Below are 27,805 nucleotides of genomic sequence, written 5' to 3'. Positions count from 1 at the left end.
TAATTTGTCAATGTATCTTTCTTCTACTGAATAATAGAGGTAACAAATACTCCTCACGTATGAACATGTTTCTTTAAACCAGAATTCAGCAGATATTTTCTGACTTGCCATATACCAACTTTGATTACTCGCAGAAGTTCTTATCTTTCACCTCTGTTATGGCTTTTGTGCAGTTATTTTCGGCTACAACCACAGGTTCCTGTTTGAGGGAATGCAAGAACCCCCCCCCCCCAGACAGAGTAGTATATAAAGCTTCAGGTTGGCTGCACGATGGACTGTTGGAAAGTTCTCCTCCTTCTCACTGTGCAGGTAGAGCATCTCTTTTCTTTCTTATGCACCCAGTCTATTCTATACAATACTCATGCATACTCACTCTTCTATATTCTTTTATTTGTCTTTGTTTATCTTCTACAATATTTTCTACCTGCCTGTATGACACATTCATGCGTAGGTTTGTGATCTGTATACCGTTATCCCCATAAGTTACAGTGAACATTTTTTAAAATGAATAAACTTACTATTACTTACTTACTGCTTACTATTTCCTTTGGGTATTTAGTGCATCAGGAAGACCATGGGAACCTCCCTCGTCTGCATTGTGACTCTGTTTTCCCTACTGATCCCGGTTCAATCGGCCCCTGATCTCACGCTGGACACTCACTGGCAGATGTGGGTTAAAAAACACCAGAAAACCTATAAGGATGTGGTAAGGATTTGCATGATTTTTCGGACAATATGGGAATGTTTTTGCTCACTAATAGTATTATTTAGCAGGGAGTAATTCATTGGGCTCACTCTAAACCAAACTAAATGTTGTACTATGTTATACTAGCCATTGTGCCGGCAATTTAACATGGAGATATTTAGATGTAACCACAGTGACTCAACCATGGGTGGATTCTCACCAAGGCTAGGGAAGACTAAGCCTTCCCAAACTTGGCTGATAATAAAGATTTATGCAGGACCAGCAAATTAGATTTTTAAAAGGCGCACACCCAATTTTAATTCAATAGTGAGGTGCTTGTCCCATGAAGACCGCCCAAGTAAAGTCTCCCAAAAATTCAGTACAAAAATAAATATAGGGACTGTACACTCAAATTTAAAAAGGCAAAATTTTATTACATTTGAAGACCACGTTAGTGGTCGAAACGCGTAGGGCCAATGCTGAGCCATGGGCCAATATTGGGCCATAGCTGAAAATGTAAGTGTATTTTTGTAAATGTAATAAAATTTTGCCTTTTTAAATTTGAGTGTGCAGTCCCTATATTTATTTTTGTTATGCAGGACCAGGACTTACAGTTTGAGGGGAAAAAAAAGCTAAAGTTTAGTCTGTGTCTGCTGCCATGATCAACTGTTCATGTTCTGGGTAATGTGTATAAGGGATAGCACCCGGGTACCTTTTGTTTCTTTATTCCTTCGTTTTTATTCCCTTCCTCCCCCTTTTCCCAGCTGCCTGGAGAGAGTAAATAACAGTAGAGCATGCATATCAAGTTAGGGGAACATGAAGTCAAAGCAGAGAAATATGGAGGGGAAGATTGCTAATAAAATACACAAAGGGAGCTGTAAAATGATAGAAGAGAAGATGGTTTGTGTAAATGAGAAAAAAACAATACAAAATAGAATGTATAGGTGATGGTGAAAAGCAGTATAAAAAGAGAGAGACAAATGAAAAATGAGGAGTAGAGTAGTGGCGCCTGGAGATGAGAAACTAGTAAGAGAGCAAAGGGAGAAATAAGAAATACATGGAACAGCAGTAATTGCACTTTCTAAGACATGCCCTGTGTTTACAGGACATAAGCAAAAAGGTAAAATCAAAACATACTGGCTAGAAGTGGGTTAAGTAGCCTTCCTGAGCACAAAAATCACCCTTCGCCTATGGACTCAACACTTGTTAGAAACAATGATCTTGGAAACCAGGCAGTGGTCTAAATTACCGACTGTAATAGAGAAAATGGGAACCCATATATCAGATACAGACACAACACAAATTGTACTCTTATATGACTATAAAAAGAAGAGAATCATTACATATCCAGTAATTAAACTAATGATAGCTGTGGCAAGGAATATGATACCACATAAATGGAAAACAAAAACACCAATAAATAAGATATTATGGATTAAGGAAATTGAAGAAATAAGATGGTATAGAAGAAATAATAGCAAAAAAAAGAGGTAAAATTAGCAAACATTATAAATTATGGGAACAATGGTGTGAATTCCTAAAGAATGAAGGACAACTAAGAAGGGGGGGACAGTATTAATTTTTTTTTTTATTTTTTTTTTTTCTCCTTTTTTTCTTTTTCTATCTGTTTATGTATACAGACAAATGTATTTAATGTGTCAAAGATGACTATGTAATGAGAAAACATTTATTGCTGTATTGTCCTACTATGCACTTTATTCCTTGTTTTTTTTAAAAAAAATCTGAATAAATAAATTAAATACAAAAAAAATAAATTACAGACTGGCATATAATAGCATTTACTAACGTAATAGCACAAGTACAAACGTTGGCAATGCAAGTAAACACTTTGGTTAAGCAGAAATTTGATTTCTGAGCACTGTGCTTTAACCTGAGTAGCCAGACAACAGTAAAAAAAACTTCATATTCCAAAGCCGTAGGCTTCCATTACATTATCATAATAACATTTAGTGCATTTTAGTGCTGCTTCAGCAGAATTCTGCACTGAAATCCATTTCTCAAAAGAGCAAACAGATTTTTTTTATATTCAATTTTAAAATCTGACATGGGGCTAGACATATTGTCAGTTTCCCAGCTGCCCAAGTCATGTGACCTGTGCCTGCACTTTAGAATGGAACTACTTTCTGGCAGGCTGTTATTTCTCCTACTCAATGTAACTGAATGTGTCTCAGTGGGACTTGGCTTTTACTATTGAGTGTTGTTCTTAGATCTACCAGGCAGCTGTTATCTTGTGTTAGGGAGCTGTTATCTGGTTACCTTCCCATTGTTCTGTTGTTAGGCTGCTGGGGGGGGGGGAGGGAGGGGGTGGTATCACTCCAACTTGCAGTACAGCAGTAAAGAGTGATTGAGTTTATCAGAGCACAAGTCACATGACTGGGGGCAGCTGGGAAATTGACAATATGTCTAGCCTCATGTCAGATTTCAAAATCGATTATAACAAAATCTGTTTGCTCTATTGAAAAATTGATTTCAGTGCAGAATTCTGCTGGAGCAGCACTATTAACTGATGTGTTTTGAAAAACACATGTTTTCAGTATCCCTTTAAGGTAGAATTACACTACTCAACACCTTAATTATTTCTTTTCTAGTTGTCAAATAAACCTGGCAAGTTTTGGAAGGCTGGTAAATAAATGATCAGTTCCTCCATTCATTGGTCCCAGGTCCCATTGGGAAACAAAGAGCAAACACATGGATACTTTTGTGTCCTCTTAAGTAACCCTGGGTTTATTAATAATGACACTGTTCCATCAATGCCCAGTTCCACCCATATAACACTTAAAGGGGTGGTTCACCTTTAAGTTAACTTTTAGTATGTTATAGAATGGCCAATTCTAAGCAACTTTTCATTGGGTTTTCATTAATTATTTTTAAAAGTTTTTTTTAAAATATTTGCTGCCTTCTTCTCACTTTTTTCTAGCTTTCACATGGGGGGGTCACTGACTCCATGTAAAAAACAAAAAGAGGTAGAATAGAAAGGCAATTCAGAACCTCAAAACCCACTAGAAAATAAAAAGGGTGAGACTAAATGTAATGACAGATGTAACCACAGTTGTTTTAGATCAGAGGATTTGGTTCACCGCTACCATTGAATTCAAATATTTGTTCCAACGTAGCTTATAACAAGGTTACGTTAGCACCTATTTCTCTAAACTGATCCTAAGATACTTAGGAGTATAGTTAGTATAGATAAGTATGGAGTATGAAAGTATGGAGGGGTGTGTGTATGGATGCTGGGTTTTTATTTGGAGGGGTTGAACTTGATGGACTTTGTCTTTTTTCAACCTGATTTAACTATGTAACAATGTAACTATGTAACTATACTACTACTACTACTACTACTACATTACAATTGACAGGAGGAGGAACGTGCCAGACGAACCATCTGGGAGGAGACACTGAAATTTATCACAGTCCATAACTTGGAATATTCCTTGGGACTCCACACTTATGACGTTGGAATGAACCATCTGGGAGATATGGTAAGAACTCCAATCTTCTGTGCAATAACAGTAATAGTGCATAATAGTGTTTATTATTATAAGAGTTCCCAGTAGCCCAGTAAAATTGCTAACACTAGCCCCTCTATACATATCCTATTAGCTGTTGCTATTGCAATGCCCTTAAAGGAGAAATAAAGTTTAACTTTTGTTTTTTGCTTCTGTACCAGCCCAAGGCAACCACAGCCCGGTAACAGTAAAGATCTGTGTCTCCAAAGATGCCCCAGTAGCTCCCCATCTTCTTTTCTGCTGATTCACTGCACATGCTCTGTGCTGCTGTCACTTACTGAGCTTAGGGACCCACTCACAATATACAGTACACATAGAATAGAAATGTCACAATATAAGGCTGATTAGTAATTAATACAGATAATTACTACATGGCAGCACAGAAACCAGTGCAATTAGCATCAGAATTGAATAATCAGCAAACCTGTAGCATCAGCTTATATTACAGCCAGGGAAGCTCATTTTCTGCTGGATAATTAGTGACGAGCCCTAAGCTTAGCTTCTCAACAGCCAATCAGAGCCCACTGAGCATGTGAGTGTCACAGACACTTTCCAAGATGGTGACCCCCTGTGACAAGTTTGAAGTCCTGGATCATTGCTGCTATTGACAAGCTCAAACTTTAGCCTCGTGCAATAAGTTCAGGATATAAAATTTGGCATTTTTAACCATATCTGTTCTATGTTAAGACAAGTGAATGAAGCTTCCCAGAGCTGAATCCTTTCATCTCTAAGGGGCTGATTCACTAAGGGTTAATTAACCCTCGATATTGGACTAGAAATTAAAATCCTTCGACTTCGAATATCGAAGTCTAAGGATTTATCGCAGATAGTTCGATCGAACGATCAAAGGATTATTCCTTCGATCGAACGATTAAATCTTTCGAATCTAACGTTTCGAAGGATTTAAATCCAACGATCAAAGGAATATCCTTCGATCTAAAAAAGTTAGCCAAGCCTATGGGGACCTTCCCCATAGGCTAACATTGACTTCGGTAGCTTTTAGCTGCCGAACTAGGGTGTCGAAGTTTTTTTTAAAGAGACAGTACTTCGACTATCGAATGGTCGAATAGTCGAACGATTTTTAATTCGAATCCTTCGATTCGAAGTCGTAGTCGTAGTCGGAGGTCGTAGTAGCCCATTCGATGGTCGAAGTAGCCCAAAAAAACCTTCGAAATTCGAAGTTTTTTTGCTTCGAATCCTTCACTCGAAGTTAGTGAATCGGCCCCCAAGTGTCTTGTGTCCCTTATACACGGTCAGACTATAGACACATTTTGAACCTTGTATATCTGTAGGCTCCAATTGCAATATCACAATGACTTTTAGACTGCTCCTGTAATGATTTTACTGGCACTTTTAAGGTAGAATTACACTGCCCAACACCTGAAGTACTTATTTTCTAGTTGTCAAATCAACCTGGGAAGTTTTGGAAAGCTGGTACATAAATGATCAGTTCCTCCTTTCATTTGTCCCAGGTCCCATTGGGAAACATAGTACAAACACATGGAGACAGCCCTGGGTTCATTAATAATGACTCTGTTCCACCAATGCCCAGTTCTGCCCATATAAAACTTAAAGGAGAAACAAACCCGTACTAGAAAAAAACCCTACCCCCCTATAGGGTTGCCACCTTTTTTGGAAAAAAATACCGGCCTTCCTATATGTTTAGATTTTTTCCCTATTAATAACATCATAGGGGTCAAGCATCATTTTTACTGGCCAGGTGGCAACGCTACCCTGCGTAGACCAACCTCCTTCCTCCCCCAAAGCCTAACTGCCCCCCGGGCAAATGCCACAATTTTTTTACTTACCCGCCGTGCAGATCTGGCCTTGGGAGTTCACAGGGTTTTTGTAGTATGGGTTTGTTTCTCCTTTAAAGGGGTTGTTCACTTTTAAGTTAACTTTTTGTATATTATAGAACGGCCAATTCTTAGCAACTTTTTATGTGGTCTTCATTATTTATTTTTAAATTATTTGCTGCCTTCTCACTTTTTTTTTAGCTTTCAAATGGGGGTCACTGACCCAATCTAAAAAAATCAAATGCTCTGTAAGGCTACACATCTATTGTTATAGCTACTTTTTATTACTCATCTTTCTAATTAGGCCTCTCCTATTCATATTCCAGTCTCTTATTAAAATCAATGCATGGTTGCTAGGGTAATTTGGACCCTAGCAACCAAATTGCTGGTATTGCAAACTGGAGAGCTGCTGAATAAAAAGTTAAAGCACTCAAAACCCACAAATAACAAAAAATGAAACCCAATTACAAATTGTCTCAGAATATCACTCTCTACATCTTAATAAAAGTTCATTTAAAAGTTAACAACCCCTTGAACAACAACCTATTTTCTCTTAGAAAATGCAGAGAGCATAGTTGTACTCTCTGTATTCAAAGACTGGAGTCAAATTTCCAGTTTAATAACTGGAACATCAGCTCTTAAAGGAAAACTATACCACCCAAACAATGTAGGTCTCTATAAAAAGACATTGCATAAAACAGCTCATATATAAAACTCTGCTTCATGTAAATAAACCATTTTCATAATAATATACTTTTCTAGTAGTATGTGCCATTGGGTAATCACAAATAGAAAATTGCCATTTTAAAAAATAAAGGCCGCCCCCTGGGATCGTAGGATTCACTGTACTCACAAACATACCAACAAACCATACATGTTAGGTCACATGAGCCAATTAACAGACAGAGTTGTGTCTTTTGCTTCCTCACTTCTTCCTGTTACAGTTAGAGCTGCAGTATTTCTGGTCAGGTGATCTCTGAGGCAGCACACAGACCATCACTAAATGGTGGCTCAAGGCAAGAGATGTAAAAGGGCAATATTTACTTAATATATATTCCAGTTTGGTAAGATTCTTTAATATGCCACTTAATATGATATGAACTATCTGTTGCTTAAGTGTTCATTTTGGGGGTAGAGTTTACCTTTAAAGTTACCAGGTGTGGCTTTTTGCCGCCACTTGTAGCCTCAGGAGGGTTGCCACTGAGGCAATGAGATGATAAAATAGAAATAGTAAATATACAGTATATGTATCATAGACATGTGTATCCGTGTGTAACACAGCTGTACTCGTTGTTATGTGTCAGACAGGTGAGGAGGTGGCTGCAACAATGACAGGTTGCATCAGCTTAGACAATTCCAGCATGGCCAGCATGACTGAGGTACCAAAAGAGATATTAGAGGCTCGGCCGCATTCATCAGTAGACTGGAGAACCAGAGGCTGCGTCACCAGAGTGAAAAACCAGGTAGGTGTGTGTATACTATATATACTATATGACAGGTATGACACCTATTATCCAGAATGCTCGTGACCTGGGGTTTTCCAGATAACAGATCTTTCTGTGATTTTTGTGTTCATACCTTAAAGGAACAGTAACACCAAAACATTAAACTGTTTTTCAGGAATGACAATATCATTTACTGTTGCTCTGCACTGGTTCAACTGCTGTGTTTGCTTCAGAAAGATTATTATAATTTATATAAACAAGCTGCTGTGTAGCCATGGGGGCAGCCATTCAAGCACAGGATACACAGTAGATAACAGATAATTACTACTATAGTTTATATAAACAAGCTGCTGTGTAGCCATGGGGGCAGCCATTCAAGCACAGGATACACAGTAGATAACAGATAAGTACTACTATAGTTTATAGAAACAAGCTGCTGTGTAGCCATGGGGGCAGCCATTCAAGCACAGGATACACAGTAGATAACAGATAAGTACTACTATAGTTTATATAAACAAGCTGCTGTGTAGCCATGGGGGCAGCCATTCAAGCACAGGATACACAGTAGATAACAGATAATTACTACTATAGTTTATATAAACAAGCTGCTGTGTAGCCATGGGGGCAGCCATTCAAGCACAGGATACACAGTAGATAACAGATAAGTACAACTAAAGTTTATATAAACAAGCTGCTGTGTAGCCATGGGGGCAGCCATTCAAGCACAGGGTACACAGTAGATAACAGATAAGTACTACTATAGTTTATATAAACAAGCTGCTGTGTAGCCATGGGGGCAGCCATTCAAGCACAGGATACACAGTAGATAACAGATAAGTACTGCTATAGTTTATATAAACAAGCTGCTGTGTAGCCATGGGGGCAGCCATTCAAACACAGGATACACAGTAGATAACAGATAAATACTACTATAGTTTATATAAACAAGCTGCTGTGTAGCCATGGGGGCAGCCATTCAAGCATAGGATACTCAGTAGATAACAGATAAGTACTACTATAGTTTATATAAACAAGCTGCTGTGTAGCCATGGGGGCAGCCATTCAAGCATAGGATACACAGTAGATAACAGATAAGTACTACTATAGTTTATATAAACAAGCTGCTGTGTAGCCATGGGGGCAGCCATTCAAGCACAGGATACACAGTAGATAACAGATAAGTACTACTATAGTTTATATAAACAAGCTGCTGTGTAGCCATGGGGGCAGCCATTCAAGCACAGGATACACAGTAGATAACAGATAAGTACTACTATAGTTTATATAAAGTGGTTGCAGCAGCAGCAGGGACTTGACGATTCCAATCCACTTCAGTGAAAAGATATTGGAAGTGGTTTAACCCACGCAAGAGGCAATTGCAATGTACAATTACCCTAAGAGAGGTACCAATCCTTTTCATTCCTTTCTTTTCTAAACCTTAACAGCGAAGTTGCGGATCTTGCTACGCTTTTGGTGCCGTGGGGGCTCTGGAATGCCAGTGGAAAAAGAGAACGGGCAGACTGGTCTCATTCAGCCCACAGGAACTGGTGGATTGTTCCTCCATTTATGGAAACAATGGCTGCAATGGGGGACATGTATATTCTTGCTTCAAATACATGAGGAGATATGGTTTAATGACGGAATCCACTTACCCCTATAAAGGAAAGGTAATACTGATCAATTGGATACAACAGGGGGCAACAAGCGGGCAGCACATAGGCATCCCCTTAGCATCCATATCATTAGGAACTGGTGCACCACCGGATGAAAGGCACTATAAAGGCCAGTACCATCACTTGCTTATAATAGGGCTTTTATGCGCACATGTGACCTGCACACCTTTCAATGCTATGGGTGCCTGCTTCATTACTAAATGAGTCCTCTTCAGTAATGGTGTCAGTGAATGACTACAAATGCATATGCCTGTGATGTCACTTCTATGACACATAGATTCATATATATATATATATATAAATATAAATATATACACCTTGCATGGCAGGACAGGGGCACGATTATATGTGTTTCCCTACAGATGGTGTTAACATAAGTCATTGGGCACATTTATAAATGGAGCACAAAGCACTCCTGGTACAGGTATGGGACCTGTTTTCCAGAACGCTCGGAACCTGGGCTTTTCCGGATAATGGATCCTTCTGTAATTCTGATCTTCATACCTTAAGTCTACTAGAAAATCATGTAAACATTAAATAAACCCAATAGGCTGGTTTTGCCTCCAATATATATCTTAGTTGGGATCAAGTACAAGGTACAGGTATGGGACCTGTTATCTAGAATGGATTTGTCTTTATTAAAGTTCCCTGGACATTTGTAATAAAAAGTGGTAACTTCAAGCATTTGCACCAACATTTATAATAAAGACGTCCATACAACTTTAAATTACCCGCCGTATGCAAATTGACCTAAGCGTAAGATCACTAGCGAATTTCGCTAGACACAAATGCTAGCGCATCTTCGTTATGAAATGCTGGCCGAAGTAACGCTAGCGAAAAGTCTGTATATATATATATATATATATATATATATATATATATATATATATATACAGGTATGGGACCTGTTATCCAGAATGCTCAGGACCTGGGGTTTTCCAGATAACGGATCTTTCCGTAATTTGGTTCTTCATGCCTTAAGTCTACTAGAAATTCATTTAAACACTAAATAGGCTGGTTTTGCTTCCAATAAGGATTAATTATATCTTAGTTGGGATCAAGTACAAGCGACTGTTTTATTATTACACAGAAAAAGGAAATAATTTTTTAAAAATTTGGATTATTTGGATAAAATGGAGTCTATGGGAGACAGCCAGTCTGTAATTCGGAGCTTTCTGGATATTGGGTTTCTGGATAAGGGATCCTATACCTGTATATATAGTATGGGACCCATTATTCAGAATTCTTGGGACCTGGGGTTTTCTGATTAAAGGATCTTTCTGTAATTTGGATCTTCATACCTTAAGTCTACTAAAAAATCATGTAAACATTTAATAAACCCAATAGGCTGGTTTTGCTTCCAAAAAGGATTATTTATATCTTAGTTGGGATCAAGTAAAAGCTACTGTTTTATTATTACAGAGAAAAAGGAAATCATTTTAAACATTTTTATTTTATTATAATATCTATGGGAGACGGCCTTTCCGTAATTCTGAATTTTCAGGATAACTGGTTTCAGGATAACGGATCCCATATCTGTAGTAGAGAAAAGTAGGATGTTATAATGGAATTGTCAATATAGTGAAATACAACGAAGCACAAAAAAACCCAAAATTTTTTATTTCTAAAAGTTTATTTTACCCTAACTGATTAAAAAAGGTTCTGCTACTTCTGAAAACGGCCCAGAAACTTATGCTGTGGATTTAATTGCTCAGGCCTAGGGTGCACTTGTTACTGTAATCAGTGTCAGACTGAGATGCCAGGGGCCCACCAGACCATGGGCCCACTTTCCAGACAATTATTCCCCCGCTCTTCACTCAACCTTTTTATTCTGCTAGTCTTTTCTATGTATTCAATATATTCTTCCATTATTGAGCATTTTTCCCATAAAGAAATTGGGAATGACCATGAAATAGACTAAATGGTTAGAAGCAAGAGGCCCACTGACACCTGGGCCCACCAGGAGTTTTCCTGGTATCCCGGTGGGCCAGTCCGACACTGACTGTAGTCACAGTGAATCGCCATATTCTCCCTAAAATTGGACATTTTTGGGTTACAATTGTTGCACCAAAAGATACTTGCTTGTTTTAGAGAGGTAAAATTCCTTTTTTACTATGATTAGAGGTAAATAAGTTAGGGACCACCATGTGGGGTTTTACCTTGAGGTGGTACGGTGGCTTATCAATATTATGATCATAACTTTGTAACAAAAAAACCCTGTTTCAAAATTAGATGCACTTGCATATTTACTTGAATCATTAAGACAGGGCTCTAAACGTTTTGACATTGGCCACAGGTGTGCACCCACAACCCCCCTATTTTTGTATTTGATCATGATGTAGTCAGTTCAGTCATCATTACTCTTCCAAGGTGTATATCTATGAGGAGCAAAACTTTTATTATCTCACAGGTAAAACAAAATTGTAGCCATCTTAAAGGGCATGTAAAGGCAAAAATATAAAATCCCATTTTTACTTTCTTTAATGAAAAAGAAATCTATCTCCAATATACTTTAATTAAAAGATGTCTACAGTTTTTATCATAAACCTGACTGTATGCAGTGCAATTCCCCCTTCTTTTACTGCTGTTGATAGGAATTGTCAGATGGTCCCCAACTGCTGTGCAGGTAAACGATCATACTTTCAAATGGCCTTACTTCCCAGAACTCGAGCAGCATTGTTGGATTCCCTGTAGAGATTTGTATCCAGAGACGCAGTGCAGTCTTTATATTCTGATTATTAATCAGTCTTACTGTATTGGCTTCTATGGCAAATATTATTTGACTTGTGCTGTTTTGATAATTTATGACGATCCCTAAGCTTAACCTCCCAACTGAAGCCCAAACCACACTGAGCATGTGCGAGTCTTGATATTGCAGAAATGTCTAACAAAGTTACAAGATGACAGCCCCCTGCGCCAACTTTGAAAGCATAAATCATTTGTCTTATTAGGCTGCTGGTGCAGTAAGTTCATGTTTATATTTAGTATACATAATACAGCATTTCTAACATTATTCTATTTTAGACTTTAGTTGCCCTTTAAGAAGTATTTTAGTATGCAGGATCTAGTTCAGGGGCCATACCATGCTTACTAAAAATTAGTAGTCCCCCAAAAAATAAGGCTCGGTCATGAGTGTCCAGGGTGAGGTAGGGGTGCTGTTTGGGCCATTGGTGGAAAGGTGAGTCCTTCAGGCAGGGACTGGCTGTGCACACAAGGAACTGAAAAGCAAGACAGGAACAGGGTGAAGAGGACGATGAGTCAGACTGGAACAGGAACAGGTTGGTGCATATGAAGAATGCTGGACTGGAACAGGATGGAGTGGGCAAAGGATCAGAGCAGGACAGAGCAAGCGTAGATCAAGACAGGACAGGATGGAGCGGGTGTAGATCAGAACAGGACAGGATGGAGCAAGAGGATTGGGTAGCAGGAGGATTGGGTAGCAGGAGGACTGGACAGCAGGAGGATTGGACAGCAGGAGGACTGGATAGCAGGGCAAGGTCAAGGCGGACAAGGCAAGGTCAAGGCAGAGTAAGGTTCAAGGCCGGGAACAAGGAAACTGACTAGAGCAGGAAACCTCTCCAAGGTAGGCCAATGCTCTGGCAAGGAGGGTGATTAGGGCTGGCCTTATATAGGGCAGAGTCAGCCCTCATTGGCTTACCCCAACCCACCAATCGGGATGCTGGGGTAAAATGACTAATCCTGGGAATTAGTAGAAGTATAGATAGAAACTTGCTGGCTGCTCCTTTGGCCTGGTGCTAAGGGCGAGCAACCAGTAACCAGAAAGTCCCAGGGTCAAATTCCAGCAGACCATGAGATGTCAAACTTCCTATAATTAGCCCTGCTCAAGTGAATTAATGTAATGAATTTATAAAGCTGTGAGAAAGCTTTGCAGTTGACTACATTTGGTGAGCTCTGCTTCTCCATAAAGAGATAGTCGCTGGCTTAACGTTGAGTTATGCTGGGTGTCTAATTGCAGGTAGAGCATCCCTCTACTGTTCTCCAGTCCACAGATGGTGCAGATAAAGACTGATCTCTCTATTTCCCACCAGGAAGGAAGGTGCAAAAAAAGGAGGCGAAGTAATTTTGGAATGGTAAGGTGTTTCTACAGACTACCGTATGGCAATGAAAAAGCACTTAAGAATGCTGTGGGAAGAGTAGGACCTGTGTCTGTTTACATAGATGCCGGCCATGAGGGGTTCCGGATGTACAAGTCAGGTGGGTACCAGAGCCTGTGTAATACTGTACTGTCTCTTTATAACAGGGGTACCTGCCCAGTGATAGTAACTACCAAAGACAGTAACAATGTGTAAAAGAAAAGTTTTGGGTCTTCAGCTTTGCAAATCCCCCATGACAACAACATATAGTGTTGTTGGACAGAGAGATGATTTAGGGTTCATTAGGACCACTGTAAATTGGGAGTTCCATTTTCTTTGTATTTGCCCCTATCTCAGTAGAGATTACATTATTTATACAGATATATAATATAAGAAGTCCTCTGCACGCAACCCATTATCAATATATTTAAGACAGCGACATTTTGTGCTACTGCTACTGAAAAATGCCTTACCCTTTAAACAACACAGGGATTGTTTGTCCATATATTGCAATATATTTAAGATGGCCAACTACGTCAAAGTTATCCCATATCTGGCCAGTCCTATATTAATTTTCATCTGATTCATTAAGAATTCTATTGCTTCATTATACATTTTACAAAGGGACTAAGTTTTACCTGCGACTTACTCGCTGCTTTCAAAGTAAAACTCCCAAACTTGGCTGCCCTTTTATTAGACACCAGTGGGATCACCTGACTAGTTGTTTAAAGGGTAAGGCATTTTTCGGTAGCAGTATTCTGTCTTAAATATATTGATAATGGGTTGAGTGCAGAGGACTTTTGTGTTTGTCTATATGTATTTTGTGGTTACAGCCTCATTGCACCCCCGCCTAGTGGTTTTAAAAATTAGTGATGAGCACAACTTTCCCTTGTTTGTTATATCTATAGAAATAAGTCAAATCAACTGGACTTGCTGTGTTTTCCTTGAGTTTTACCAGTCATCCAACTGTCTTTCTTAATTCAGAATAACTTTGTAAATCTTCATTTGAGAATAGATATCCTCTGGAATCAAGCATATATATATTCCTCTGGGAATATATATATGCTTGATTTGGACCTTTATACAGTTTAGAGTCTGTGAAGCGGTCGGCAAGAAATAATCTAGGAGACTGACATTTTAACCAATTGCATTTGTAAGCAATATATGTTTTATTGTTTTATCCTCTGGAATGTTGCTCCAATCAGCATAACCTGTTTATCATAATCCACATTGATGTCATTAAGTTAGGTGTTGATTGTATCAGCACGATTGGAGCTCTGATGTGTTATTAAACCTTCCAGGGAGAGGAACAGCAAACAGCATTGTATGTGACTTGGATGAGAGAGAGATATGAGTCCGTAAGTTACACAGTACAGCAAAAAAGTCAAGTTCATCACATTTACATTGTTATTAATTCCAGGTGTTTATTACGATCCATATTGCACCAAAATAATAAACCATGCTGTGCTTGTGGTTGGATATGGAAGAGAAAATGGCATGTCTTATTGGCTGGTTAAGAACAGGTAAGATACATAGAAAACGTAAGGACAATCAGCACAGCCCTTCTAGCTGCGTTTTTATACACATGTCCCCAAGAATCTGGGAAGCTTGTGATTTATCATTCACCCGAATCAGTCACTGGCCCTGGATGGGACTTCAATGGGCTGTACAGACTATCACCCATATGTAATAAAAGGCACTAAGGTTGCCCAGGAGCAGTAACCCATAGCAACCAATAAGATGTTTGCTTTTAAACAGGTGACCAGTAAAAGCTGATTGGTCGCTATAGGTTACTGCTACTTAGCTAACTAAGTGCCTTATATTACATAACACTCCTAGTTCTATAATCTCTTTGGTCAGATAATAGAGTCTCCAGTCTCTTACAGATTAGAGACAGTATTGGGCACATACATCTGATAATTGCTATGGCACTTTTCCTCTGTGAGGAGTAGGGTCTATTCATGGTTCCTATAAGCTATATTAGTGCCCTTGTATTGTATAAGAATCCATGGAGAGCAGGGTACTTCACAATCACTATGGGGTTTATTGATGATTCTGCTGAACAGAAATGCAAGAGCGCACCCCTTAGTTATCTTTTAGTAGGGATGCACCGAATCCAGGATTCGGTTCGGGATTCGGACTTTTTCAGCAGGATTCGGATTCGGCCGAATCCTACTGCCTGGCCGAACTGAATCCGAATCCTAATTTGCATATGCAAATTAAGGGTTGGAAGGGAAATCGCATGACCTTTCGTCATAAAACAAGGAAGTAAAATTATTTTTCTCTTCCCACCCATAATTTGCATATGCAAATTAGGGTTCGGAATCAGTTCGTCCAAATCTGGATTCTGGGGTTCGGCCGAATCCAAAATAGTGGATTCGGTGCATCACTATCTTTTAGGCAGCACTTCCCCCCTGCAGCCAACCATACCCTTTAGGGATGTACCGAATCCACTATTTGGGATTCGTCTGAATCCCCGAAACCTTTGTGAAAGATTCGGGCGAATAACAAATCCTAATTTGCATATGCAAATTAGGGGTGGGAAAGGAAAACATTTGATTTTTTTTCTACTTCCTTGTTTTGTGATGACAAGTCACATGATTTCCCTTTCTGCCCCTAATTTGCAGATGCAAAGATTTGACCAAATTTGCTCATTCATATCTGTTTCTATATACACTAGCTCTCTAGCTTCTATTTATTTCACGTACCTTCATCTCTCCTTTTTTTTTCAGTTGGGGAACATGCTATGGAAACAGGGGATACATAAAAATGGCCCGAAATTATAATAACAATTGTGGCATTGGGCTGTATGCTTTCTATCCAGTGGTGTGAAGCCTGGGCCTGTCCGAGTAGATGGGCCAATGGTATTTTATCTGCAAGCAAATTCTGCATTTCAATTCTTTTATGTTCTTTTTTGTTTGCATTTATAATGTCTAGAGTTTCCCTTCAGTTTATTTCTGCTTAAATGGATATTAGTCTACAAGAGCGAAGCTTACTGTGTACTGAAGACATTGCACACGTCGGTAAATAGCAGCTGAGGTTGAAATCAATTTCAACCTTTGGTCTAAGGGAAATACAATCTTACTAGTAGATCTATATATAGAACTATATAGCTGCATGTATACATACAGACGTAAAATGAAAGCTTGGGAGCCCATGAAGACTAATGGACTGTATTGTACTGATTTGCTGTTATGAATAAAATTGCTAGCAACACAGAACTATGGGATTTCTTATTGCACAGTCCCTGGCACCCACACTCATGCTCTTATTGGTGATTAAAGTGCAGAAACTTTAAGTCACAAACTTGTGATAATAGCTTTGCTGGATTAAGACTAAATAGGGCCCTAGTTGGTCGCCCCCCAACCCTGGCCTCTTTCCTCCCTTTTTATATTCACTTCCTTACCCCTTTACCATTCTTGTACGCTGTCTCCTTTCCCTTCTTCTCGTCTGGCCTTCTCTACGATCGCCCCTTTCTCTTCCCTTGTTACTTTCAAGTCTAGGTTTCTGCCGTCTCCAGTTTTATAGTCTTCATAGAACTTTATAATCTTCAATTCACTAGTAAAGTGCTGGGAAGAAAAAACTCACCTTTATCCAACAATTAAACTAATGAATTAATAACATCAATTCATAGAATGACAGATTTAGAATTGCCCAGTTTCTTCAGCCTGGTTATCAGTTCATACTACATATAAAAGTCCGGCAGCCTACAGTAGAGTCCTGCAACGGTTCAACTGGAAGGACCCAACACAGACCCACCAGGCAACACATCGTCCCACCCAGAGCAACTACCTGGACCCTATAAGTTAAACTTACCATGAGAGCCTCCAAACCGGTAGTGACATCAGTCAGGTGCCCATTCATCCAGAAATGTACCAAAACAATTGGCTACAACACTAGGGAGGGTCAGAGGGCCAGTCCTGCACATTTGCTGGCTACCCAGGTAGGTTACCCGCGGACTACCCGTGTGGTCAGGGAATCAGGAATTTTCTACCAAAACCCAACTGCATTCCGCAGGTATCTGACCAGATGCAGGACTCTAGCCTACAGTATATCCTTTGCTTAGCAAAAAAGTTGATAAAAAACACTATATGAATCATCTTTCAGAGTCCAAGCATAGAGACTTGGGTAGGATATATGCAGTAAAGGTCAGTGCACCTCTATTTAATAACTAGCTGCAACACCTTCACCAATGCAGCACTGGTTAAAGCAGTGGGCAGCCCTGTTCTAAAGTAAAATGGAGCTGCACAAAGGGGAATTCCCTGAGATAGAGATTCCCCAATTATGCCCGGTCTCCATTCACATTTGACCATAATCCTACCCTACTTGAAGGGCCATCCCTGTCATGCTCCACAAAAATTTGTTTTTCATCTCGTGGTGTCTGTTTCACAAGGGGCCCCTAACTGTAGTACCTTCTATAACCTATAATGATGGTGGCCCTAGGTTTGAGTACCCAGAGGACAATATGCTTGGGGCAGGTGAAAACTCTATGGCAGGTCAGATTGCTGCTTTATGCACTAAATGTCCAAATATATCCAGACACTTGCCTGTCCGACATCTCATTTCAGTGAAGGGTATTAATATGATATTTGTCCTTTCTTTTCTGCTAAACAATCTTTATCCTATTACATAGTAAGTAAGTAAGTAAGGTTGAAAAAAGACTTATGATGTCCATCAAGTTCAACCTTTTAACTATATTTAATCTGCCTAACTGCCAGTTGATCCAGAGGAAGGTGAAAAACCCCATTTGAAGTCTCTCCAATTTTCCTCAGAGGGGGAAAAATTCCTTCCTGACTCCAAAATGGACCAGTCCCTGGATGAACTTGTACTATGAGCTATCTCCCATATCCCTGTATTCCCTCACTTGCTAAACACCATCCAACCCCTTCTTATACCTATCTAATGTATCAGCCTGTACCACTGATTCAGGGAGACAATTACACATCTTCACAGCTCTCACTGTAACAAACCCCTTCCCAATATTTAGCTGGAACCTCTTTTCTTCTAATCGGAATGGGTGACCTTGTGTCAGCTGGAAAGACCTACTGGTAAATAAAGCAGTAGAGAGATTATTATATGATCCTCTTCTTATGGAAAGGCTTTCCACTAGATGTTGGTAAAGTTGCTGTACCGCGTTAGCTATTAAAAATGTTACAGGGCAACCCTCTTGAAATAAAAAAATTACAAAAGTGGTATAAAGGCGATACCTTTATTGTCTAACTAATATAATCATAACAAGCTTTCAGAACATTTTAGTTCCTTTTTCAAGCTGATTACAATGAAGCTGGGGTGTTCTCTGGTATATATACAACATTCAGCTCATAGGTCAAATGACCAACAAAAAGGAATATCAATCTATGTGTAAGTTGTCAAAGTCATTTACGAGGGGATCTGCAAGAGACAAGCAGATAAGGTACAAGATAATGTGGGTCAAAGAGGCTGAGTATAAATTCGGGCTGAATTATTGGAGTGTAGGGTCAAAGGAATTCCATATGATCTTAGTCCATATCCAGACATGTTTGTACCTTATCTGCTTTTCTCTTGCAGATCCCCTCGTAAATGACTTTGACACCTTACACAAAGATTGATATTCCTTTTTGTTGGTCATTTCACACATTTTGTGATTAGAGTATATTGTATATTGGAGATCGGTTTCTAAAATTGGATTTTATTTTTTTGCCTTTACATGCCCGTTAAGGCTTTGAAACAGTTTGATTTCCCCAGTCTCCACAATATCGTATAGAGTTTTTACCCCTTGGCTGGCCCAACTGTTGATGTGGGGTAGAGCACTGAGGTGCAGCAGGGATCTATTTCCCCACAAAGGAGTCCATCTGCACCGCACCTGCCTCGCCTTGTGGACATGTTTGAATGCTTTTTTAAATACCTCAACCACTGTGGCCACTGGGGTAGTAATTGTGTAGTATGCTGTAGTTCCCCTGTATAGCAATTTAGCCAGGGCTTCGAGGGATTATCATAGCTTCCAGGGTGGTGGAGGGGTTGTCTGTATGGTGTACCATACAGACAACCAGTGTGCATAGGTTAATTGACTGGCTTAAAAGTACAGTATGAGGTTGGGAAGTGCCAGGCCCCCATCCATGACCGGCGCCCAGGACCGCCATCAGAAATCGCAGGGCCCCATACGACAAAATTTCCTGGGCCCCCTGGGCTGCACCCACCGCAAGCCCCACCTACAGGTCCGCCCTCCCCACCCCACAGGTCCGCCCCCCCACCACACAGTAAAAAACAAAAAAAATATTGGTGGCTAGGGTTCCCTCCCACATGTTAATAAAAAATAAAAAGATATTGGTGGTCAGGGCCCCCCATAAAAAAACATTTGTGGCCAGGGCCCATCCCACACTTTATGAGAAAATTGGTGGCCAGGGCCCCTTAAACGTCCATGCTTTCCCGAAGTCAGCAGCTCTCAGAAAGATGGGGGGCCCGGCTAATCAAGTAAGTGTGGCGTTGCCGGGCCCCACTTACCCTCTGGCCCCCTACAACTCTCCCCCCTGTCCCCCCCTGATGGCTGCCCTGCCGGCGCCTGTATCGTTTTAAAGCCCATACGTGGATGATCCCCTGCCCATTTGAATTTACGTAATATGGCATCTATTTGTTTAAACCACTGACTCCAGGGCAATATAGGTGAATTGTGGAGAGCATAAACAAATTTAGGAAGGAACGCCATTATAAATAGGTTGATCCTTCCTGAAAGGGAGAGAGGCAGCTGTTGCCAGACATCTTGCTGTATATTGTATTTGCTGTTTCCATTGCCAGTATGACTTATTCAACTTTCTTTTTCCCTCTACAGAATAACCAATGATTTTTAGAAGAATACACAATGCTTTCCATTGAATATTCATTGAATACACAAGAATAAGGCGAGGTTGCTGCAGCCTTCCTTTCTGTGCTCATACATGTACATGGGCTGAAATAAGCCACTAAGGTGCCACCAAATTCATTTTTGGCTCAGGTTTAAAACATATAGTTCAGAAATGTGTCTGTGGGACATAATAACCATGTAACAGGCGATCATTTCCTACTGACTTTATTTTAATCTTTTTACAGGTTGCTCCAGTGATCCCCAATTATACGGCACTGAGCTCTTATTGCTTCACATTTCCTAGTCATTCTTGATGTCTCCCTTTTTTATTTGAAGCCTTGTCTTTACCACTGTATTCTTCCCAATAGCACCCTCTGTATGAAATAACCCCTCGATCCACTGAGATCTACTGAGCCAATGCATATGACACTTAGGGGGAAATTTACTTACATGCGAAAATCCGCCAGCGATGGCTTCGCGCACATCGCAACACTTCTCCAGGCGTAAATTCCAGAGCCGGAAGCGACCTAGGCAACCTGGCTGGCCGCAGGTGTGTGTGCATGCGCGAGATGACGCTGGTGCGCATGCGCAAGGCGTAACTTTCCCGTATGCAATAGGCAACGCCGTCGCGCATGCTTAGAAGCGGCAATCAGCATGCGCATGCACGCCGGCACAAGAAGAAGCCGGGGAGTAGGGGACTGGACGTGGAGTAGGCAATAGAGCAGGTACGTGCCTGGTGCCCCCCCCCAGCTTTGTGCCCTATTCATATGCCTACTCTACCTACCCCTTGGCCTGGCCCTGGTAAATTCGCCTGGACAATGCTAATTCACGAAGATCCGAAGTTGTGCACGGGGTACCTAATGCTTGCGAAGTTGTGATAGCGAAAATATGATCAGCAGTTCGAAGTTGCGCTAGCATTGGCTAATTTGCATACGGCGTGCAGTTAAAGTACAATGGACGTATATGTTGCAGCAAATACATTACACTACACAAGTCCAGGGAACCTTAATAAAATAAAGTTGTTATATTGCCCTACACATGTGCCCACATTATACTTTATGTGCCATATGTTATCAAATGTAGGGCGGAAGGAGGGTACCCCAAAAAATTTTCATCACCCTGTAAAAAGTAAAAGACGCCAGCGTTTTTTTCAGACATAGAAAAAAATTCAACTTTTTTTGACAAACTCCTATCTACTCTATTGCACTTCGCCTGGTCTGAGCTAGTGAAGTAACCTGGCGCAAAAGGTAACGTTCAGTAAAATCAAAAACGTAATGAATTTGCATAGTAACGTTCTTTTGCCAGAACAAAAAAGTGCAAAGTTGCGTCAGAGTCTATCTCCTTCGCTAGTCAAATTACTCCAGCGCCCGTTGGTAAATTGGCGGTGTCAAAATGATGTCACGCTGGCAAATTTTCGCCAGAGTTAGCCACTGAATTTGCACCTTCCATATATTCCATCAATGAGTAAATAATAATAATCAGTAAATCAAGTCTGATAATCCACATACATAAATATGACCTGTGATATTGTGCAGTTATAGGCACTACTCCCAATTGGACATAAAAAAAAGCAAAGTGATATTTATTGTTAATACTGTATACAGCATATATATATATATATTTATATATATATTTATATATATATTCTAATTATAGGAATTTCCTGAGCCTAAAGGCATGCAAATTTTTCAGGTTGCTGAGGCAAAAGAGGAAACCAAGATGGAGATGAAGAATTTCACTTGGCACTTCCAGTGACTCTTCTAGTGTAAGTATATCTGCATTGACTTAGTTCTATATTAAGCTTGAAATAGGCAACATTTGATTGAATATACAACATGGTCCCATACTGATCCAAAAGATGGTAACACTAACATTACCAGACATCTATCAACTGTGTTGCAACTGAATATCACTATTATTTCTACTTGCAAGGAATAAACATCACAAACTGATTGTGAGCTTAAAGGGATACTGTCATGGGAATGACTTGGGGCAGCTGGGAAATTGACAATATGTCTAGCCCCATGTCAGATTTCAAAATTGAATATAAAAAAATCTGTTTGGTCTTTTGAGAAACGGATTTCAGTGCAGAATTCTGCTGGAGCAGCACTATTATCTGATTCCTTTTGAATTTTTTTTTTTCCCATGACAGTATCCCTTTAATATTAAAATGTTGATTTATAAATATTTTAAGATTAATTACTAACAGTTTAGGAAATATAACATGATATAATGTAAGGATGTTAGGATTAGCTACATAAATGAGAGCATAGAATTTCACAACTTCAACTGTACACTGGCCAGCTTGCTCCTGTTACTCGCCCTTGTGTGTGTTCTCCCATGTCACTTTTAAATGCGTTGGAAACAAAAAACTAAAATGGCAATTTCCCTTTAAAGTGGACCCGTCACACAGACATAAAAATCTGTATAATAAAAGTCCTTCTTAAATTAAATATGAAATCCAATTTCTTTTTTTTATTAAAGCATTCATAGCTGTTGTAAACTCATTTAAAAATATCAGCTGTCAATCAAGTATTGCCTACCCCGCCTCTATGCCTAGGCATAGAGGCGGGGCAAGCAATTACTTTCACTTTCCATTCAGCACTTCCTAGATGTCACTGCTCTCCCCACATTCCCCCAGTTCTCTTAACAATTTAATTGTGTAACCAGGGCATGGGATGGACATTGGGTCCCTGTCCCCTGGTGCACAAACAAGATTCTGAGATGATACAAGGCTTGCCTTAATAACAGTGTCCACAAAATGGCTCCTTCCTGGTTGCTATAATTATGAATTCCCAGACTGATGGAAACAATATTCAAATAATTTATACAGTGTAATTAAAGTTAATTTTGCTTGACTAACATGATAAAATAGGATTTGGATAATTTTGTTTGGGTGACGGGTCCCCTTTAAGCATTTAAATTCCTGATGTCTCATTTCCTTCTTTAGTTTGACAGAATTCCCAACCCTTCCACAGAAATCTCTCCCATCCACCAGAAGCAGGCATGGGCAAAAAGAATTGAAGATGATGTTGCTACTAAATCAGTGTAAGTTAAAACGTTATTTGTGCGGACTGATTTAAAGGAGAACTAATAAAAACCCCTACTCAGTACCCTACATAGTCACCCCTCCCTGCTCTTCCACTTCATAGGTGATAACACCTTTAAGTGCCCCTAATCCTTTAATCACCTATCAGTGCAGAGTAAGTGCAGCAGAGCTTGTGGGCGCCATTTTCTGATTTCAGATTTCTTCGGGAAGTGAATATTGACGCATGCGCAGTTGATGTGAAAGTGATGGAAATTGCGGAAGGGAAGGAAGAGACCCTGAAGAAATCCAAAGATCCAGAAGATGTCGCCCATGAGTACCTATGCGGGGGAGAGCAGGGAGGGGGGACTATGTAGGGTACTGGGTAGCGGTTTTTATTAGTGAGGGGGGTGAGTTCCCCTTTAAAAACAGAAGGGCGTTTGTATTGAATGTACACAACATATTACTACATAACATAACATTATTATTATTTTTTCTTCCCTTTAAGCATTGAGTGAATCTCCTGGACATCAGTCAGTGACCTCTGATGCTCGGAGAAGGGGAATTTGGCAAGGGGAATAACTCAGCCCCCAATTAAAATCAGCCCATTTTTGAACATATTCACAAGAACTTAAAAGGATAGTGTCATGGGAAAACATGTTTTTTTTTCACAACACATCAGTTAATATTCTTCACTGAAATTCATTTTTCAGTGCAGCGAAGTGTGGCAAAGCCTGCGCTAGCGCAACTCCGCAGGTTAGTGAATTTGCCCCTAAGTGTTATAGCACACGGGCAGATTCTGGGAGATTTAGTTGATTTCCGAAGTCGCCCGAAGTTGCCTCACAAGGAAAAACTGTCATGGGAAAAATTTTTTTTTTCAAAATGAATCAGTTAATAGAGCTGCTCCAGCAGAATTCTGCACTGAAATCCATTTCTCAAAAGAGCAAACAGATTTTTTTATATTCAATTTTGAAATCTGACATGGGGCTAGACATATTGTCAATTTCCCTGCTGCCATTGGTCATGTGACTTGTGCCTGCACTTTAGGAGAGAAATGCTTTCTGGCAGGCTGCTGTTTTTCCTTCTCAATGTAACTGAATGTGTCTCAGTGGGACCTGGATTTTACTATTGAGTGTAGTTCTTAGATCTACCAGGCAGCTGTTATCTTGTGTTAGGGAGCTGCTTTCTGGTTACCTTCCCATTGTTCTTTTGTTTGGCTGCTGGGGGGGGGAAAGGGAGGGGGTGATATTGCGAATTTACGCCAGCGCCCGTTAGTAAATCGACAAAGTAACAAAATGACGTCACGCTGGCGCATTTGTGTTAGCGTTAGCCGCTTCGCGCTTTAGTGAATTTGCCCCTTAGTGTCCATCTAACACTGGATACTCACAGCAATCACTTCCCCACTCCCAAATAAAGCAAAGTTCTCTCCTCACGTAGCATTTTACCAACAGTTATTAACTAGAATAAGGCCGGAAATATTGTTATATATATCTGTTCTGCAATTTATATTTAGCGAAGGTTTAATGAAATATCTGCTATGACGTTGATCAAGCTGATAAGCAGCAAGAAACAGAAGGGACCCTTACAGCTGAGGTTCTTAGTCTTTTTTGTTTTAAAGGGGTCGTCCATCTTCCAAACACTTTTTTCAGTTCAGTTGTTTTCAGATTGTTGTCCATAAACAAAGACTTTTTTGCGGTTGCTTTCCATCTTTTAATTTTTACCGCTTTCCCGAAATCTAAGTTTAAAATTTAGGGGCTGATTCACTAACTTCGAGTGAAGGATTCGAAGTAAAAAAACTTCGAATTTCGAATTTTTTTTTGGGCTACTTCGACCATCGAATGGGCTACTTCGACCTTCGACTACGACTACGACTTCGAATCAAAGGATTTGAACTAAAAATCGTTCGACTATTCGACCATTCGATAGTCGAAGTACTGTCTCTTTAAAAAAAACTTCAACCCCCTAGTTCGGCACCTAAAAGCTACCGAAGTCAATGTTAGCCTATGGGGAAGGTCCCCATAGGCTTGGCTAACTTTTTTTGATCGAAGGATATTCCTTCAATTGTTGGATTTAAATCCTTCGAATCGTTCGTTTCGAAGGATTTAATCGTTCGATCGAAGGAATAATCCTTCGATCGTACGATCGCACTATTTGCGCTAAATCCTTCGACTTTAATAATCGAAGTCGAAGGATTTCAATTCCCTCGAATTAACCCTCGATATTCAACCCTTAGTGAATCAGCCCCTTAATGTTCCTGTCTCTAGCGTCTCAAAGTGGCAGCTCGGTAATCCAGGAGCATCTGAACTGTTACAGATGCTCCTGGGGTTTTTCTGTGACCATATAAAGGCACAAGGCTGCAGGCTGAGTTATACAGGGAACTCTGAGTATCACTCATGTATTATAAGGGATAATGTACCCCCTACTGTAAATGATAAGGATATTAGAAGTCACTGAGGGGTTGTTCTGTGACCATATAAAGGCACAAGGCTGCAGGCTGAGTTATACAGTGAACTCTGAGTATCACTCATGTATTATAAGGGATAATGTACCCCCTACTGTAAATGATAAGGATATTAGAAGTCACTGAGGGGTTGTTCTGTGACCATATAAAGGCACAAGGCTGCAGGCTGAGTTATACAGGGAACTCTGAGTATCACTCATGTATTATAAGGGATAATGTACCCCCTACTGTAAATGATAAGGATATTAGAAGTCACTGAGGGGTTGTTCTGTGACCATATAAAGGCACAAGGCTGCAGGCTGAGTTATACAGGGAACTCTGAGTATCACTCATGTATTATAAGGGATAATGTACCCCCTACTGTAAATGATAAGGATATTAGAAGTCACTGAGGAGTTGTTCTGTGACCATATAAAGGCACAAGGCTGCAGGCTGAGTTATACAGGGAACTCTGAGTATCACTCATGTATTTTACGAGATACAATGTGTTATAAAGGGATATGTTAATAGATATTTTTTAGCAGTTTACGATCTCAACCTAATGATGGTACCCAGGTCCGGACGGAGAATCAAATACTAAATACTGACTTTCTATGGGACCTAATAGCAGTCCCTCTGGCATTTGCCAGACCCCACAGATTGCCAGTCCGGGCCTGATAGTTTCAACAACACAAATGATTTCCAAATTTCTCCAATTAATTCCTTAACTTTGGCTGCAAATATTCAATAAAACTGAGAGGTAGGGAAAAAGCAACCCCTATACTTACATTTTATAGCAGCCATCTTCCCCATGTGAACCCAATAAAAATGGCCAATATTAGGACAGCTTCTAACTGGTCTGAGTCGGTCTAATGCGAGTGCACCAATAACTGTAGTGGGCAGACCACAGATCACAACGCAATTTTCTTTTTTTTGCACTTTATCAACTATTAATATCATTTATATGTTGTGTTCTGCAATTTATTTATAATGAAGTTCTGATGAAATATCTCTTATAACAATTCCGCTCTGTGCCTTGTGCTGAAAGCTGATAAGCAGCAAAAAACAGAACCCCCTAGAACTCTGTTTTAATTTGAGGTCCAACGTTTGGTTTGGGCTCCCCCTACCTCGCGACATTTACAGGGGTTTTCACTCATGATGTCCACTTCAAAACTGCCTGTCCAGGTTTCAAAGCTTTGAAGCTCAGTTGGTGATTCATGGATTGAGGAGTGACAGCCACCATGTATGTAGGCCAGTTGGATAAGGTCTGTGTCAGGCCATTGACTCACTCTTCTGACCTGTCTGTGGCCATACACGGGCTGATAAAAGCTGCTGACAGACAGAGTCGGCAGCTTATTGGCCCGTATATGGGGCCCTCCGATGGGCTTCCTTAATCGATATCTGACTGAGAGTCGGCCAGATGTTGATCAGGCAGTGGAAAAAATCCCGTTGGATCGCGGACTGTATCTGTTCATTGATGTGGTCCCGCAATGCGACAACCCATAGACCTTTCATTATGATCCAATTGTTGGGCCCTAGGGCCCACGATTATATCAACCCTATATCCCCCACCTCTTTGTATAGCCACCTTTAGTTTCTATAATGATGAAGGCGGCTAAATAATGTCTCTGTCGTCTAAGGGGAACATAGAGAATGATAGGGATAAGCTCCATCCTTCAGGAGGCAGGACACTTTATAATACTTAAAAAGGGGGCATGCCCAGTATGGCTTAACCCCACACACTGCATCTTACCACCAGTTTTTTGTGTTGTGTTTGGCTGGTTAGCCCCCAACGCCGCAGTCCACAGGGGTCCTTCCTCTAGCCCTCAAGCTATATCTGACCACCCAGAAATATCCCTGCATCACTTATGGATAGCAGATGGTCCCTTGACCAGCCCTCATCACCAAAGGGGAGATTATTTTCTCTTCCAATCTCCCTGACCCAATTGACAAAGGAAACACTCAAGTGGTGGTTACAACCAGACAACCTAGCCAAGGGACAATCCTGGGCAACTCAGGTTTGGATGCCAGCCTTCAGGGCTGGGGTGCAACATGGGACAATCATTCGGTTTAGGGTCTGTGGTCTCCAGATGAGTCCAGACTGCCAATAAACTTTCTTGAGTTTAGAGCCGTAAAGTTATCCCTGTCCCACTGGACGAGACCACTCCAGTGCGCATTCAGAGCGATAGCGCTACCACAGTGACCTACATAAATCATCAAGGGGGAACCTGCAGCAAGGCAGCGATAAAGGAAGCCAGACAAATTCTCAACTGGGCAGAAAACAACTCAGCAAAGGTATCCAC

At 40.3% G+C, this 27,805-nt stretch overlaps 1 protein-coding gene across 1 annotated transcript; it reads left to right on the top strand.

Moving 5' to 3' along the window:
* The first annotated feature begins 208 nt into the window (after window positions 1–208).
* LOC108700332 (cathepsin S) lies at window positions 209–16,353 on the top strand. The gene is made up of 8 exons (XM_041574429.1): window positions 209–309; window positions 560–706; window positions 4,063–4,185; window positions 7,313–7,471; window positions 8,899–9,120; window positions 13,176–13,341; window positions 14,641–14,743; window positions 15,953–16,353. The coding sequence occupies exons 1-8, from the start codon at window positions 271–273 to the stop codon at window positions 16,050–16,052; spliced, it is 1,059 nt and encodes a 352-aa protein (XP_041430363.1). The 5' UTR covers window positions 209–270; the 3' UTR covers window positions 16,053–16,353.
* Window positions 16,354–27,805: the final 11,452 nt, after the last annotated feature.

This window comes from Xenopus laevis, chromosome 8S (genome assembly GCF_017654675.1).
Source record: "Xenopus laevis strain J_2021 chromosome 8S, Xenopus_laevis_v10.1, whole genome shotgun sequence".
NCBI lineage: Eukaryota > Metazoa > Chordata > Amphibia > Anura > Pipidae > Xenopus > Xenopus laevis.
The sequence above is the reverse complement of the archived record's forward strand: the minus strand, read 5'-3'. Positions and strand labels throughout refer to the sequence as shown.

Excerpts from the sequence above, each read along its gene's own strand:
- LOC108700332 (XM_041574429.1), top strand. The coding sequence starts at position 271 with ATGGACTGTTGGAAAGTTCTCCTCCTTCTCACTGTGCAG. Across the intron at positions 4,186-7,312 it reads TGAACCATCTGGGAGATATG|ACAGGTGAGGAGGTGGCTGC; the intron begins GTAAGAACTCCA and ends GTTATGTGTCAG. Across the intron at positions 9,121-13,175 it reads CTTACCCCTATAAAGGAAAG|GAAGGAAGGTGCAAAAAAAG; the intron begins GTAATACTGATC and ends ATTTCCCACCAG.